Genomic DNA, 14,770 nt, shown 5'->3' on the forward strand with positions numbered 1-14,770 from the left:
AAAAAAAGAAAAAGAAAAAATCTCAGGGCCAGATAGTGATGGTACAGACTTTTACTCCCAGAACTTGGGAGGCAGAGACAGGCAAAGCTCTGAGTTGGAGGCCAGCCTGGTCTACAGACCAAGTTCCAGGACAGTCAGGGCGATACAGAGAAATCCTGTCTCAAGAAACAAAAACAAAAACACACAAAGAAACATCTCAGGGCTAGAGAGATAGATCATCAGTTAAGAGTGCTTGCTGCTCTTGCAGAGGACCCAGGTTCAGTTCTCAGAACCCATTTAGTAGCTTACAACCTTCTATAACTCCAGTTCCAGGAGATCCAACACCCTTTTCTGAAAAAAGAGGGAAAAAAAGCTCACCAGCCTGTTACAGGTCACTATATCCTTGGGCTCTAGCAGTGTCTTGGCTGCAGTGAGCTTAATGAACTCAACAAGTAGATGAAGAGTCTGTGGGCCATTAACTACACAGGTGGTCCCAAGGGCCTAGGCACACTCACTAGTCCCAAAAGAGATCAGGGCCCAAAGCCCACAGCCACATCACCTACGTGCTAAGGGCAGGCCGATGAGCTCCATACACTTCTTGCACATGATAGACCCACAGAGGCGGCAGTGGTGACGGCGGTTCCGGATGCTGAATTTATTCCCACAGTCTGGACAGAAGGGGACATCCTGGTCATTGACCCAAGGCACCACGGACTTTTCTATTGCTTTGGAAGAACAAACCAAAAAAAGCAGCTCAGCATTCTGAAGTTGTTTTCAGGGTGAAAGCCAAAAGGGAATGACCGAAGCAAAGGTCTGGACTTACCTCTAATCTTTGAAGTCTCAGTATTTGTTCTGTCAAATGCAGTAAGCTAAGTGGGAAAACACATGCCAAATGGAGTTAGTCAGTTGAGGAACACTCTATATTTTTTGCCACTCACACTCAGTAGGAAATGTATGTTCAAATTTCTTAAGGCTCACTGATCAACCTCAACCCTAGTTATCAAAACAATTTCATTAGGGACATGTTAGTTTCATATCCAGAAGGAATCTCTTGTCATTTACCGTTTCGCCAATAAACAGGTGGCCAGGGTGGGGTATGGGAGCTGCTGAAAGCAATGGTGAACTCCTGACTCTCCAGTCTTCCTAGAAAATAAGACTGGCCACATACTTCTGTCCACAAAGTCCACATAAAGAACATCCCTAGCTTGGGACTTAGTTGGTGGCAGAGTGTTTGCTGGGACACCACAAAAGTGAAAAAGAGGACTATACCTACAAATGCCCCACAATCTAGATACACAGCAAGTGTATCCAGGGTCAGAGAGTTAGCCAATCATGGTAGCCCCAACTCAATACTCAAGAGCTGGACACCGCTTTTGTATCATTATCAAATGACATTACACAGTGTTCCCACTGAGTGACTAACTGGACAACTTCGGAAGTTTTACAGCAGCAAGTGGAGGTGATGGGCATAAAAGGGGAGGTGGGCACTTCGCAGGTCTATCAGCATGAGCCATTCACGTCAGGAAGGCTGGCCAGGCCAGCTGCCCTCAATGTCCTCTGCAGCTCTCAGAATCAGATGCTCATCATCTACCTAACACAATGCTACAAAAACTGGGATTTCTACAAAATATGTACTTACAAAATAAAACTACAAAATTTACCTTTTCCAACCTGATGATTAATTTATTGACTTCAACAACATAGTGGTCAATTCTTGCAGCACGATGTTTTTTGAAGTCAGAAAGATGGCTTCTCATAGCACCTAAAGGGGAAAAGAAGATAAGTGATACGTTAACGATTATGATGGAGCCTCTCTAGATCCTCAATGAATTGTAAAGGAAAAAAAAATCAGGATTTAGAACCTTAACAAAATTTTAATAACTAGAAAGGAGATGAAAGGAATTTCATTACTATGTTAACTCTGGCTCTTGGAGACCCATGAGAGACCTCAAAGCATAGCAAACAAGTTCTTATTAGAATTAGCCTGAGCGCAAATTTTAATTCTTATACATTCTATGTCACTTTAGACAAGTTACTTGACTACTTTTATGACTTAACACAATGTTGCTTTTTGTCAAAATAAGAACAGTCCCTTTGCAAAAGCAGGGGATGGAGGGGGGGTAAGGGGGGTAGAGGTGGGAGGATGGATGGGGATTGAAGGGGGGGGGTGGCTCACACCTTTACTTTAGTCCCATGACATGGGAAGCAGAGGCAGGCAGATCTGAGTTTGATGGCAGCCTGATCTACATAATGAGTTCTAGGATAGCTAGGACTACACAGAGAAATCTTGAGAAATCAAAATAATTAATACTAGTAATAATAATAATAATGAGAAATCAAAATAATTAATACTAGTAATAATAATAATAATAATAGTAGTAGTAGTAGTAGTAGTAGTAGTAGTAGTAACAATAATATTAAACCCTTCTCAAAATGGGGGTCAGGGAGCAGTAAGTATGTATGCCCTTAGTACAGTTAAATGGATACTTTCCTCAGTTTAGCATCTAAGACCTAGCAGAAATGTTCCCAATACAAATGGAACCAGGTAGTATTTGACCTCAGTGTATCTGAAACATCTGAAACATACATTACCACACTTATTTTTTTGTAGTGAGGACACTTAAATCCTACTGGCCTGGCAACTGAAGGAGTACAATATGTCTTTACTTATGGTTACAGTGCTATACCACAGCTGTACTGTACTTGTTTGAAGCCTCTATGGACCATCTCCACACGGTGCTCTTACTCATTCATGTCTATCTTTCCTAATCATACACTGATTTCTAAATTTTAGTCTAGAAGTCTTAGGGATAATTATAAATAATAACTTCTAAAATTTTCATTTGACCATCCACAATTTGCATTTCTTTCCATTGTTTAATTGGGCAGGTTAATCAGAAAACTACTCTAACAATTAGAACTGTGGCAATTAGAAAGTAATCTATCGGGCTGGAGAGATGGCTCAGCAGTTAAGAGCACTGACTGCTCTTCTGAAGGTCCTGAGTTCAAATCCCAGCAACCACATGGTGGCTCACAACCATCCGTAATGAGATCTGACACCCACTTCTGGTGTGTCTGAAGACAGCTACAGTGTATTTACATCTAACAATAGAAAATAATCTATCACAAAGTATTAAAATTCACTTGTCTAAAATTTCTCCTTTATGCTTCTGATCAGCTTTCATATGTGATTCATAATTGCTGATATATATCTGTAGTATAAGTAGACATCTGAATCCCGGCCAGAGTAGCTCCATTTTGCAGTAAGCTACTGTCTGTCTGACTACAGCAAAACAGGCCATCCTTCCTATGGCTAGACATTGCTTGCTAAGACCAGCAGAATCCCCAACTGGAACAAGGACATGGTACACATAAGCATAGTATACCATCAGTTTTGTCTCTGCCTTACGTCATCTGAACCTACAGCCACCACTACTGCTTCAATCCTAGACAGTGCTCTGAATCCAGCTTTGCAATAACTTTGCTATAGACTAAAAGACATATAAAACAAAGGCTTGGGGCTGGAAAGAGGGTTCAGGAGTTTAAAGCACACCATGCTCTCGCAGGACCCAAGTTCAGTTCCCAGCACCTATAATTTCGACTCTAGGTATTCTGATACCCTCTTCTGGACTCCACGGGCAACTGGAGACATATGTGCACACACAGACACACACAATTAAAAAAAATCTTTAAAAATTAAAAATAAAACAGAATCTTGATGGGCAGGGGGTTGGGGCTTTTTGGTGATGCAGCTTCAACTCACCCATGTTCCTGTAAATAACACCCAATAAACTCATTTACCTCACCAAACTGAACTGGTAGGAACTTTCTTTGCTCTGTCTACACCCTCCTTATTTGAAGTGAACAGATGTTTCTTTTATAAGTCCCCAAAAAGTCATGTAACAATAGCTTTATTTATAAAGCCATTCTCTTCTACAGTGATAAAAATGTTTTTGCATACTCACAGAGCAGCCACTGAACACAGAGGGATACTGCACAGCTTAAGTGCATGTAGGTTTTGTTTGATTCATTAATGGAATTTCAATAGCTACATATGGTTAGTGGCCACTGAACTGAATAGCGCAGTTCTAGGATTCAAGACTACCTTCCCCAGTGGTATTAATAAAGATGTAACCAGTGACCCTAGTCAGTGCCCCTTCCTTTCTTAGGGCCTTAGTTGTCTCATGTAATTTTTTTAAGATTTGCTTTTATTAATTTTATGTGTGTGTGAGTGTGTCTTTGTCTGTGGATGCCATGTGTGTGGTAGCAGTCAGAGTAAGCTGTCTCACGAGGGTTCTGACCACTATGGAAGAAACATTACTCACCCACTGCATGGCTGGTTATGTACCCCAACGCCAGAGTGCATAACTCAGCATGGGTGACGCACACAGATGCTTCTGACTGAGATTCAAGCCCAGCAAACAAAATTAGTGATTGTTATCATTCCACAGCTGAATAATATGCAAGATGAGACACTTTAGTTCAGCATGGGACATATTTTTGTTAACAGATTTACTGATATGTAATTACTATACACAAAATTCCATTTTTAAAGCCAAGTAACCCGGCCAGGCACAATGGTGCATGCTGTTAATCCCAGCATTTGAGCGGCATCAGCAGGCAGACCTCTGTGAGTTCAAGCCTGTTCTACAAAGGGAGTTCTGTGACAGTCAGGGCTACATAATAAGCTCCAGTCTCAATTTTAAAAAAAAGTGTCATTCTAAGTATATTAATTCAACGTTTTGGGTGTTTTTGGGGGATGGGGGAAAGTTGTTTGGATTATTCACAAGACTGAACAATCATAAGGAATGTTAGACTATTGTTATCAGTTTGAAAGTAGAGTAGAAGCTAGGCATAGTGGTCTATATTTTAATCCCAGCACTCAGGAGGCAGAGGCAGGCAAATCTCTTGAGTTCTAAGCCAGCCTGATCTACATCATGAGTTCCAGGACAGCCAGGACTACATGTAGTGATATCCCATCTCAAAAAACCAGAGTAGAGCTGGGGACGAATCTCCAGAGCACAGCACTTGCCAAGCCCTCAGGCTCTATTCCCAGCACTGCCAGTTTAAAACGTAACTGAGTGAGTGAAGGTATCATTATGCACATGAGAGAAGTGAGCTGCAGGCACGTGCCTCTCACTTGTCAGATAACCTGAAAGGCCACAGATCTGCTAACAGGGTCTGAGGCCAGGCTGACACACGAAAGCCCCAGAATGATGGCACTTTGCTGCTATAGTTCCTAGAAATAGAGACAGTCAGAGGAAGGCATACATACAAAGCATTTAGCACAGAGCTTAACTTAAAAGAGACCTCACTCTCTCTCTCTCCCTTCCATTTCTCTCCTTAGTAGGACATAGGCCGACAAGATGCTTATCCCTGGGGGCTCACTGATGCTTTCTCAGTCAGCTCCTAGGACATTGCCTAAAACAGTTAAAGTAGGAGGGGGACCTGTTGGGAAGAAGGGGCTCAGTGGGAGAGGGGAGGGATCAGAGAGGATGACAGAAGAGGGGTGTGAAGACTAGTCTTGGCTGTCAACCTCACAGTACCTGAATCAACTAAAATCCAAGCTGCTAGGCACTCCTGTGAGGAATTTTCTTAGACTATTTGAAACAAGAAGCTCTGTCCTAAATCTGGGCCACATCTTCTGGTGGTAAAAGGAACTTTACTTCTTAGTTTGTTGCCTCAATGGCAAATGCATCCACCCTGTTGCTGCAGCAGGTACTAAATCAAAATTCTTCAGGATTCCAACAGAGACTGAAGAACAGCAGCTCTCCAGGAATCTACCAGATTGTGACTACAGAGACTAACAACTCCCAGATTCTCAGCCTTTCAGTCTTACATCTGCCTGCCTGAAGAGAGCATCAGTTCCCCCTATAAGTGGTTGTGAGCCACTGTGTGGTTGCTGGGAATTGAACTCAGGACCTCTGGAAGAGCAGTCAGTGCTCTTAACCACTGAGCCATCTCTCCAGCCTGCCTTTCAGTCTTGAGGCAGACAGTTTTGAACTACCAGGAGCATATTCTATCTGTTCCTTTAGAGAGAGAGAGAGAATAAAATACAATTTCAAAATTGAAAAAAAATTACCTAAAACAGGGTAGATACCTCATAAGCATTGAATGAATTAATAAATGTTCTTACCAAGCTCTTGGGGTTCCCACATGTAAGGATCAACCCCACCATAACTGAATGATTCATATCCTTGGGTCCCTGGTTCCACTCGATCATCTCCTTCTCGTTTCAACAACTTGTTCTTTGCTTTCCTAGCCTTCTGAACAAGATCTTAAAGAAATAAAACAAATAGCACAAATTAGCCCAAGGTTTTATAAAAATCAACCTTATTTTTAAAATGCACAAGAATATTCAGATCCCAAAAGAAATACAGCAGTAAGTAAAGACCTTCTTACCCACCCCACAGAAGTCAGGGCCAGCAGAATGCTGTTCATGTTTCCAACATACAGGCTAAGTTACTGCTCACTCCCAAGTTTAAAAGTCTACCTAAACATAAAGAGCCAAATCAAATTCAATGAGGAAACCAGGATGGTAGATTTCTGTTTTCAGACAGGGTCTCTCTATGTAACCCTGACTATCCTGGAACTTGGTACATAGATGATACTTACCTTGAGCTAGCTGACATCCACCCAGCTCTGCCACCAAGATTAAAGGTGTGTGCTACCATGCCTGGCACACATCTTCATTTTGCAAACAAGACTGAACTATCCTAAGCAAAAAAGGCAGTTTGTGCCATTTAACCACTTAATAATAAAGTGACTGTCTGGCAGAGTCCGTGTAACCTTTCCAAAAAAGCCCAGTCAACCAATCCATGTATCTTTGAAAACAAAACAGAAACTACAGTCAATTTTCAAACACCTTTCCCTCTGCCTACTGTAAAAGGGCTTAAATACACTGGACCAGAGTCAGGGCTCAAACTCACAGACACCTTTCAGAAATGGTGTTGATCTTGTCTGTTTAAAACTGCCTCAAAGAGGCAAGTAAAATAGCTCAGCAGGTAAAAAGTACTTGGCACCAAAGAAAACATGTGTTTGATCACCCAAGTGATAGGAAAGGAATTACTCCAGTCAGTTGTCCTCTGACCTCTGCATATGCACCATGGCACACGCCCCAGCCAACACAAATAGACAAACAAATGTAACTTTAAAAACTGCCTTGGAAATCTGACACCTGTGTACAATATTTTGGTGTTCCATTTCTTTTGTTTATAAATATAACTGCTGTTAGGTTATACATAAAATATTAAGGCCTAGATGGAACGTTAAAGGCTGTTACCTGTCTAGCCTGCCATTTTGTGCTGTTACTAATATTATAAGGAAACTTTCTCATTATGTTGTTTCTGCTGTTACTAAGAAACTTTCCCATATCCAAGTTGATTACATACTCTATTATGTAACTATCACAAGTTGTACTCTGATCTCCACACACTGCTATAGTAGGTGTATCCACATCATACACTAAATAAATAAATAAATGTAATAAAAAAGTCTGAACCAGAAACATTAAAAAAAAAAAAAAGGAACTCAACTGACAAAATTACTACTTGCAGTAAAGGAATATGGGTTCTTCTAAGTTAGAAACAAAAAGAATAAAAAAAAAGATTTTTTTCCTTTTATGTGGAAGCCGGAGCCTGGCAATCACTCTGAGCCATGCCCAACTCTGCAGAAGGCTCATCCTGGAAGGCCTTCATAAGTCTCTTTCTAAGAAGCATTTTCATGCTATGTTTATCTCCTAGATTCAGTTTATCATTCTTTAAACAGTCCTCGATTTTCCCTCTTAAAAAGGTTCCGCCCGGCACTGGTGGCACATGCCTTTAATCCCAGCACTTGGGAGGCAGAGGCAGGTGGATTTCTGAGTTCAAGACCAGGTTGGTCTACGAGAGAGTTCCAAGACAACTAGGGCTACACAGAGAAACCCTGTATCCAAAAAAAAAAAAAAAAAAGGTTCCTGGGCTGAAGAGATGGCTCCACCATGGTTAGGAGTACTCACTGCTCTTCCAAAGGTCCCGAGTTTAATTCTCAGCACCCACACGGCAGCTAACAACTGTCTGATGCTGTCTGCAGGTGTGCAGATGTACACGCAGAAGAGTACCCATCTCTACATAAATAGAGCATTATTTAAAAAGAAGAAGGGGCTGGAGAGATGGCTCAGCGATTAAGAGTACTGACTGCACTTCCAAAGGTCCTGAGTTCAAATCCCAGCAACCACATGATGGCTCACAACCATCTGTACAGCTACAGTGTACTCATAAACATTAAATAAATAAATAAATAAATAAATCTTTAAAAAAAAGAGAGAGAGAGAGAAGAAGGAAGAGGAGGAGGAGAAGGAGGATGTTCCTGTAAGGGGCTGGAGAGATGGCTTAATAGTTAAGAACATTTGCTACTCTTCAGAGGACCTCAGTTCAATTCACAGCATCTACAACTATCTGCAACTCCAGCTCTAAGACATTGAATACTCTCTTCCGGCCTCCATGGGCACCAGGTATACATGCAGTACATATACAGACAAGCAAAGCATCCATATCCATAAAATAAAAATAATTTAAAAAGTAAAATGTTACCATGGAAGTCTGAGGACACCTCTAACCTTTCTACAAGCTGGCCTAACCAGGCTTCTGAGTAGCATGGTGTATGACTGAGGTCAGCAATGCCAGGATAGGAAGCTCTGAAAGTTCACAGGAAGCTTAGATAATCTGTTTTGGGATTTCTCCTCCACTCCCCCCACCTAACCCTTCTGGAAACTGCAATGTATGCTGTAATCAGAATAGTGGGCCTTTCACCATATGCAATGCCTTGTAGAAAAAGCTTCATTGGACCTCCAGGTGGCAGAACACATGGGTTCCATGCCTATTTCTGCCAATTGCTGTGTGACTTTGGAAACACTACTAGACATTTCTGAGCCACACTAATCTATAAAATGGCACCAAGCATGCTTCAGGAGGATTCCTGAGAGAGTCAAGTAACATGACAATGCAGATGAAAGAAACTGCAAACATTACAAAGCACCACCCTTTCCTGTACTCTCTTAGCAGTTCCTGGTTCTGCTTCAGTGTCTAGTCAGGAGTTTCTGAACAATCACAGCTCTGAGGACTCTAAAAACATCTGACTTCATCATGTCTTTGTATGAAAGTTGCAACTACTTCTGATCCATGGAGATGTGATAGAAAGAAGCTATAGATGTGCGTGTGTCTGGCAGCCTTAAGCCCACCTGGGCACTTTTAGGGGAAAAAACCAAAACAAAACAAAACAAAAAACCTAACTAACAAACTATAAAGGAAAAAAAAAAAAAGAAAAAAAAAAAGAAAAGAAAGTTGCAACTGATGTTATGTTGATATATATTCAACAGGGTTGCTCTGTCCTGAAACTTAATCTGTAGACCAGGCTGTCCTTGAATTCAGAGATCCACCTGCCTCTGCCTCCAGAGTGCTAGGATTAAAGACAAAGGCATGTGCCACAACTACCCAGCTCTTGAACTGAAAAAATGGAGAATGGAAGTCCAGGGACAAATATTTGGACAGACTCTAGAAATGCCATCTAGTGGTCCAGGCTTTCTCTCCACCCAGTACAGATTATAAATCCAGTGTCCACACTCCGTCTCTTGTGGCCTCCAGAAATGCTAGCTCGCTCATGAGGTGAGAGATGTGACGGGAAGTGAGCTCCAGAGGAGCAGGACTTATTTGGAGGTTAGAACATTAGGCATAGTCAACATTACCTTTGAAGATTTCTCTCTATAATATTGGAAATATTGGAAGCTTTTCTAAAAATATTAACTTTGAGCCGGGCATGGTGGCGCACACCTTTAATCCCAGCACTTGGGAGGCAGAGGCAGGCGGATTTCTGAGTTCGAGGCCAGCCTGGTCTACAGAGTGAGTTCCAGGACAGCCAGGGCTACACAGAGAAACCCTGTCTCAAAAAACCAAAAAAACAACCAAACAAACAAAAGAAATATTAACTTTGGGGGTTGCTTTTCTCTGCCTTCAACTGTTACATTCCTTTTGGGGGCTGTAGCCGGCAGGGTGGAGCCGGCACAGGAATGATGGTAGGAAGGTTTAAATAAATTAGTGAAAGGCAAACGGTGTGTACTAGGCCTCCAGTTTTTTAGTGAAGGACAAGAATTCTTGCCCAAACAATCCCAGGTGAAGGCGAGAGAATCTGAGTAATCTAGTTAGAGACAGCAGATCACAGTGGTAAATTTGTTAGTGTGAAGCTAGGCTTACTCCATTTGAGTAACTATCTAATCTCTCTGGTAGGCTATCTAATGTCTCTGAGTCTAGTATCCTAGCTAGCAAAATAAAAACTCACAGTAGTATAGCTGTCTTGTAGATTAAATAAGATAACTGAGGACCAGGCCTGGTAGTGCACGCCTTTAGCTTTCAGCACTCAGGAGGCAGAGTGAGCAGATCTCTGTGAGACCAGCCTGGTGTTCATAGCAAGTTCTATGACAGCCCGGACTACATAGAGACCTAGTCTCAAAACAACAACAACAACAAAACAAGTAAATAAATACACAGAGAATCAACAAGGCAGAACACAAGCATTCGATATCTGCTTGCTATTATTATTAGATCATAACCAAGTAGAAATATGAAAGCCTGTAAATCTATTCCATTAACTAAGGAAATTTAATAGAATTTTAATAGAATGAAATGAGAAAGACCCTCACTTCTTACTTTTAATTTGCCCTTTGACATCACGATCTTCCAAGTGTTCTTCCTCATAATGTGACTGAAGTTGATAGAAAGACTGAAGGTCCTTCAGGCACAAAGGGCACAGGAAGCCTTCCCTCACCTCCCCTGGGTCATCAAGAGATGCCATAGTTGTGCTTCTCTCAACCCCAGGAAAGCAGGAACCTCATGCCAAGTAAGCTTGACTCCTCCCGAGGGAGCAGGACTCTGGCAGTGTTAGCTTGAGCAGGCAGCACTCGGATAATTGGGAAGTGACATTGTGGCCTTGGATGAGATTTCCTCTCTTCAGCAGAAGAAATCTAAGAAAAACAAATGTCAATTGAAGCAAATAAGCAGCCAACAAAAGGTTTCTGTTTTTTCTACAGTTCAACAAAGGCACAAGTTTGTAACAAGATTGTTTGGTACAAGTTCGTGAAAACAAACTGTTTCTCAAATCCTTAGACCAAGATATGAGAACAGCACAGAACACACTGGTAAGTCAATGAAGCGGGAAGTAGAGTTGTACAGAGAAGCAAACAGGATCCCAGGGCACTTCCTTTAAGGTCATTTTAAATGGTCCAACCTCATTATTTGAGAGGATTCTTTTCCTTAGTACTAAGGATATGACATAGAACTAATACATAGTAGGCAAGTCCCCTACCACTAATTACACCTGGTCCCTTTTGTTGTTGTAAGACAGGGTCTTGCTAAGTTGCCTGGACTGGTTTGGGCTCACTTTGTAGCCTACATAGGCTCTGAACTTGCTACCCTCTTGCTTTAGACTTGTGGAATTACAGGCATAAGTCACCAGCATAGCCAACACCATGATTTCCATGTCATTTTAGTCACTGAGGAAAATATGTAGCATACTTATCAATGAACACTACTTTTACTCTGCCACATATACTGAGCTCTTGGTAGTTGTTAGGCACATGTGCTAGAAATACAAAGGCCAGAAGCTAAGTGTAGTGGTTCATGACTATAATGCCAGCACTCTGGATGTGTAGGCAGACAGGAGGAACCTGAGCTGGAGGCCAGCCTGGGCTTCACAGTGACATTCCGTTTCAAGAAACCAAAACAAGATCTGACAAGATGGGTAAAGTGTATGCCAGTCAGTGGGTAAAGTATATCCTTCTAAGTCTGATTGCCAGGACCATCCTAAAGGTAGAAGTAGAAAATCAACTCCCAAAGGTTGTCCTCTGATCTTCATATATATACCATACCTAAGTGTGCACACATCATACACACACACACACACACACACACACACATATATATATATATGTACATATGTATATATATATATATATGTACGTATGTATATATATATGTATATATATATGTGTATATATATATATATATATATATGTATATATATATATATATATACCACACCAGAGTGTGCACACATCATACACACACACAAAATATTTTAACAAGTTAATGTCATTTTTTTAAACACCAAAAAGAAAAAATAACAAATACAAACAATAAGCCTTTCAACTTTTCTTTAAAGAGAAGTATTTAAAAAAAAAAATCAAGAGCCAGAGAGATGGCTCAGTGTAAAGGCACTTGCCACCTACCCTGAGTTTGATCACCAGAACTACATAAAAGTGGAAGGAGAGAATACACTTCTGAAAGTTATCCTCTGGCTTCCACACACGCCTGTCCTCTAGCCCCTTCACACAAAATAAATGTATCTTTAAATTAAGATTTTAAAAAAGAAGAAACTTATCAGTGCAGCTTGATAATATGTTCCAGCACTTTGAAAAGTCTGAGGCAGAAGATCCTCACTTGAATCTATGATTTCAAAACCAGTTTGGCCAACATAGCAAACTGTCGCTTAGTTTAGATGAATGGATGGATAAAATTAGTGAAAATTATATTTTGCATTTACAGTGAGTTGATGTGTTTACTAGATTTTATAAATTAGAACAGTGGGGCAGCAGGTCTGATGTTCTCTGCCCTTCAACAGAAAAATCTGATACTTAAACATTTCAGGGCTTAATAACTTACATTTTCTGTCTTATTGGACTACAGCAAAGTCACTGTTGATGTGACCCTGAAAGACTCCTAACCATTGAGAACAAGGATAAAATCATTTCACAGAAGCAAAGAAATCTGTTTCCAAGACTTTAGAGGCCACATATCACAGCACAGAGTGGGAGTTTGTGTAGCTAGAATTGTGGTGTGCTGCAGAGGGCACAGAGGAGGGTACCATCTGGTCCTCAAAGGTGAAGGGTGACAGCAACTCAGAAAATAAATTAAACAGGACGCTAGGTGCCTGTTATTTCCTTTAATTAAGAAATTTGACAGGCGTGGGAGGCAGAAGCAGACAGATACCTGTGAGTTTGAGGCCAGCCTGGTTTACATGTCAAGTTCCAGGCCAGACATAGATACATAGTGAGACCCTTGTCTTGAGATTAAATAAATAAATCGAGAGACTACACACATGCAGACCCATCCCGGAAAGCATCTGAGGCATCACTTAAACAGCCAGCCTCAGGTCCGACCGGTTCTCTCCCCAGCCAGTGGCTGACAGGATCCTCTGGGTGTGACAGCTGCCTCCTCCCCGCCTGCAACTCATCCTGAAGAAAAAGTCAAACAGAAGTCGTCCCCGTGCACCCTGGCCACACATCGCAGCTCAGTTCTCACCCTGGAGAAACGCCCCTTACTCAAGGCAGGCTCCCTCCAGGATGCCTTCACAGCAGCTGCCTGGGGTGCCATAGCCTATACACAAGTGAAGTGACTAACACAAGACAGCAGCCGGGAAGGAGAGCCTGGGATTTTCGCCATCACCACGAGAACTCGGAGAGCGGGATAATAGGGTTCCGCGAATGAAGTGGGGGACCTTAACATAAAGTCACTTAATTAGGTGCCACCACAAACCACCGCAATTGATGCCGCAACCAGAAGGCCAGTTGTGCAAACTCTCGCCTCCAGACTGGATTGAAAAACCCAGCCGGGGGGCTCTGTAGAGATCCGCACGGCCACGCGCACCCGCGGGACGCGACTCTGCGGGACATCACGCAACACGTCACGGCGCGGGCAGAGACCCGCGCGGCGCCGAGGCCCGCAAAGCCTCATCTCCCGACCGCATCGTCATCTCAAACCACACGTCACACCCACCTCAGCCACCGCCGCGCTCTCTGCGACACCCTTTCTCACTCCCTGCGGCTTCCGACAGGCAGTCGGCAGCCTGCCTTTCCACCTCGGGTTCTGACTGCCGGCCTACGAGGTTCCTCAGAGACCAGTGGCAGCCATCGCCATCAGTGGCTCGGCGCTCGACAGGCGCGCCGGGCAGAAACCGGAAGACAGACTGACACGCGGCGGTCGAGCGCCGAGTCCTCGAGCGCACTGAACCTGGAAGAGGATGCTGCGCAGGCGCTGCCGCAACGGGGCGGGCCCAGTAGGAGGAGGTAAACTGCGAAGTTCTCTCAGGTCCTAGCAACACATCGATGTGAAACCCTACACTCGCCCTTCACTCACCCTATAGGTGGGGAAACTGAGACTTTGGCTCTTAAATAATGTGCCTGCAGCGCTAACATTATTTAGAGACCGTTAAAAAGTTTCTGAGATTTTTGCATAAATGCCTTAATACAGCGGTTGTTCTTCCAAAGGACCCAGGTTTGAAAAACTGCTTGTCTGCTACCTATATGCTCTCTTCTGGAGTCCATGGGCACTGCACATGTGGTGCACAGACATGCAGGCAAAACACACATACAAAATTTTGTTTTTTTACTTTTTTGTTGTTGTTGTTAAAAAAAAGTTTCTGAGTGCGAGAGACTAAGTTATGTTCAGCACATTGAGGAGACAGAAAGACGTGGAAATTGAGCCAAAGAAAGTAGAGACGTTGAGGAGTCGTGTCAGGGATTGGAAGTTGGCTCAATTGATCCTGGTTGGGACTCAATTTCCACCACACACCCATGCCTGTAACACCAATACTCTAAGGATGGAGGCAGGAGGACCAAAAATTTAAGTTAATTTTCAATTACATAGCAAGTTCAAGGCCATACTGGGATACATGAAACTCCATCTCAAAAAAGCATAAAAAAGTATGAGGGTAGCTAGATCTCTGCAAAATAAGTGGCATTTATGTATGAGTCAGGGTTCTCTAG

General features: G+C 42.5%; 1 protein-coding gene across 3 annotated transcripts in view; it reads right to left on the reverse strand.

Annotated features, from left to right (window-relative positions):
* Rbsn (rabenosyn, RAB effector) overlaps positions 1-13,965 on the reverse strand; it is a 28,183-nt gene extending 14,218 nt beyond the window's left edge. The window contains exons 1-6 of one of the 3 annotated variants that reach the window (NM_030081.3): positions 13,782-13,941; positions 10,659-10,972; positions 6,116-6,256; positions 1,641-1,741; positions 803-848; positions 543-704 (exon numbers count right to left, since the gene is read on the reverse strand). In NM_030081.3, the coding sequence (NP_084357.2) occupies positions 543-704; positions 803-848; positions 1,641-1,741; positions 6,116-6,256; positions 10,659-10,803 (595 nt within the window). In that variant the 5' untranslated portion in view covers positions 10,804-10,972; positions 13,782-13,941. Of the gene's footprint in view, positions 1-542; positions 705-802; positions 849-1,640; positions 1,742-6,115; positions 6,257-10,658; positions 10,973-13,307; positions 13,724-13,781 lie in introns of those variants that run through there. The other 2 variants (XM_006506768.4, XM_006506769.4) reach the window with 2 other exon arrangements.
* Positions 13,966-14,770: the final 805 nt, after the last annotated feature.

The sequence above is a fragment of the Mus musculus genome, chromosome 6 (genome assembly GCF_000001635.26).
Source record: "Mus musculus strain C57BL/6J chromosome 6, GRCm38.p6 C57BL/6J".
Taxonomy (NCBI): domain Eukaryota; kingdom Metazoa; phylum Chordata; class Mammalia; order Rodentia; family Muridae; genus Mus; species Mus musculus.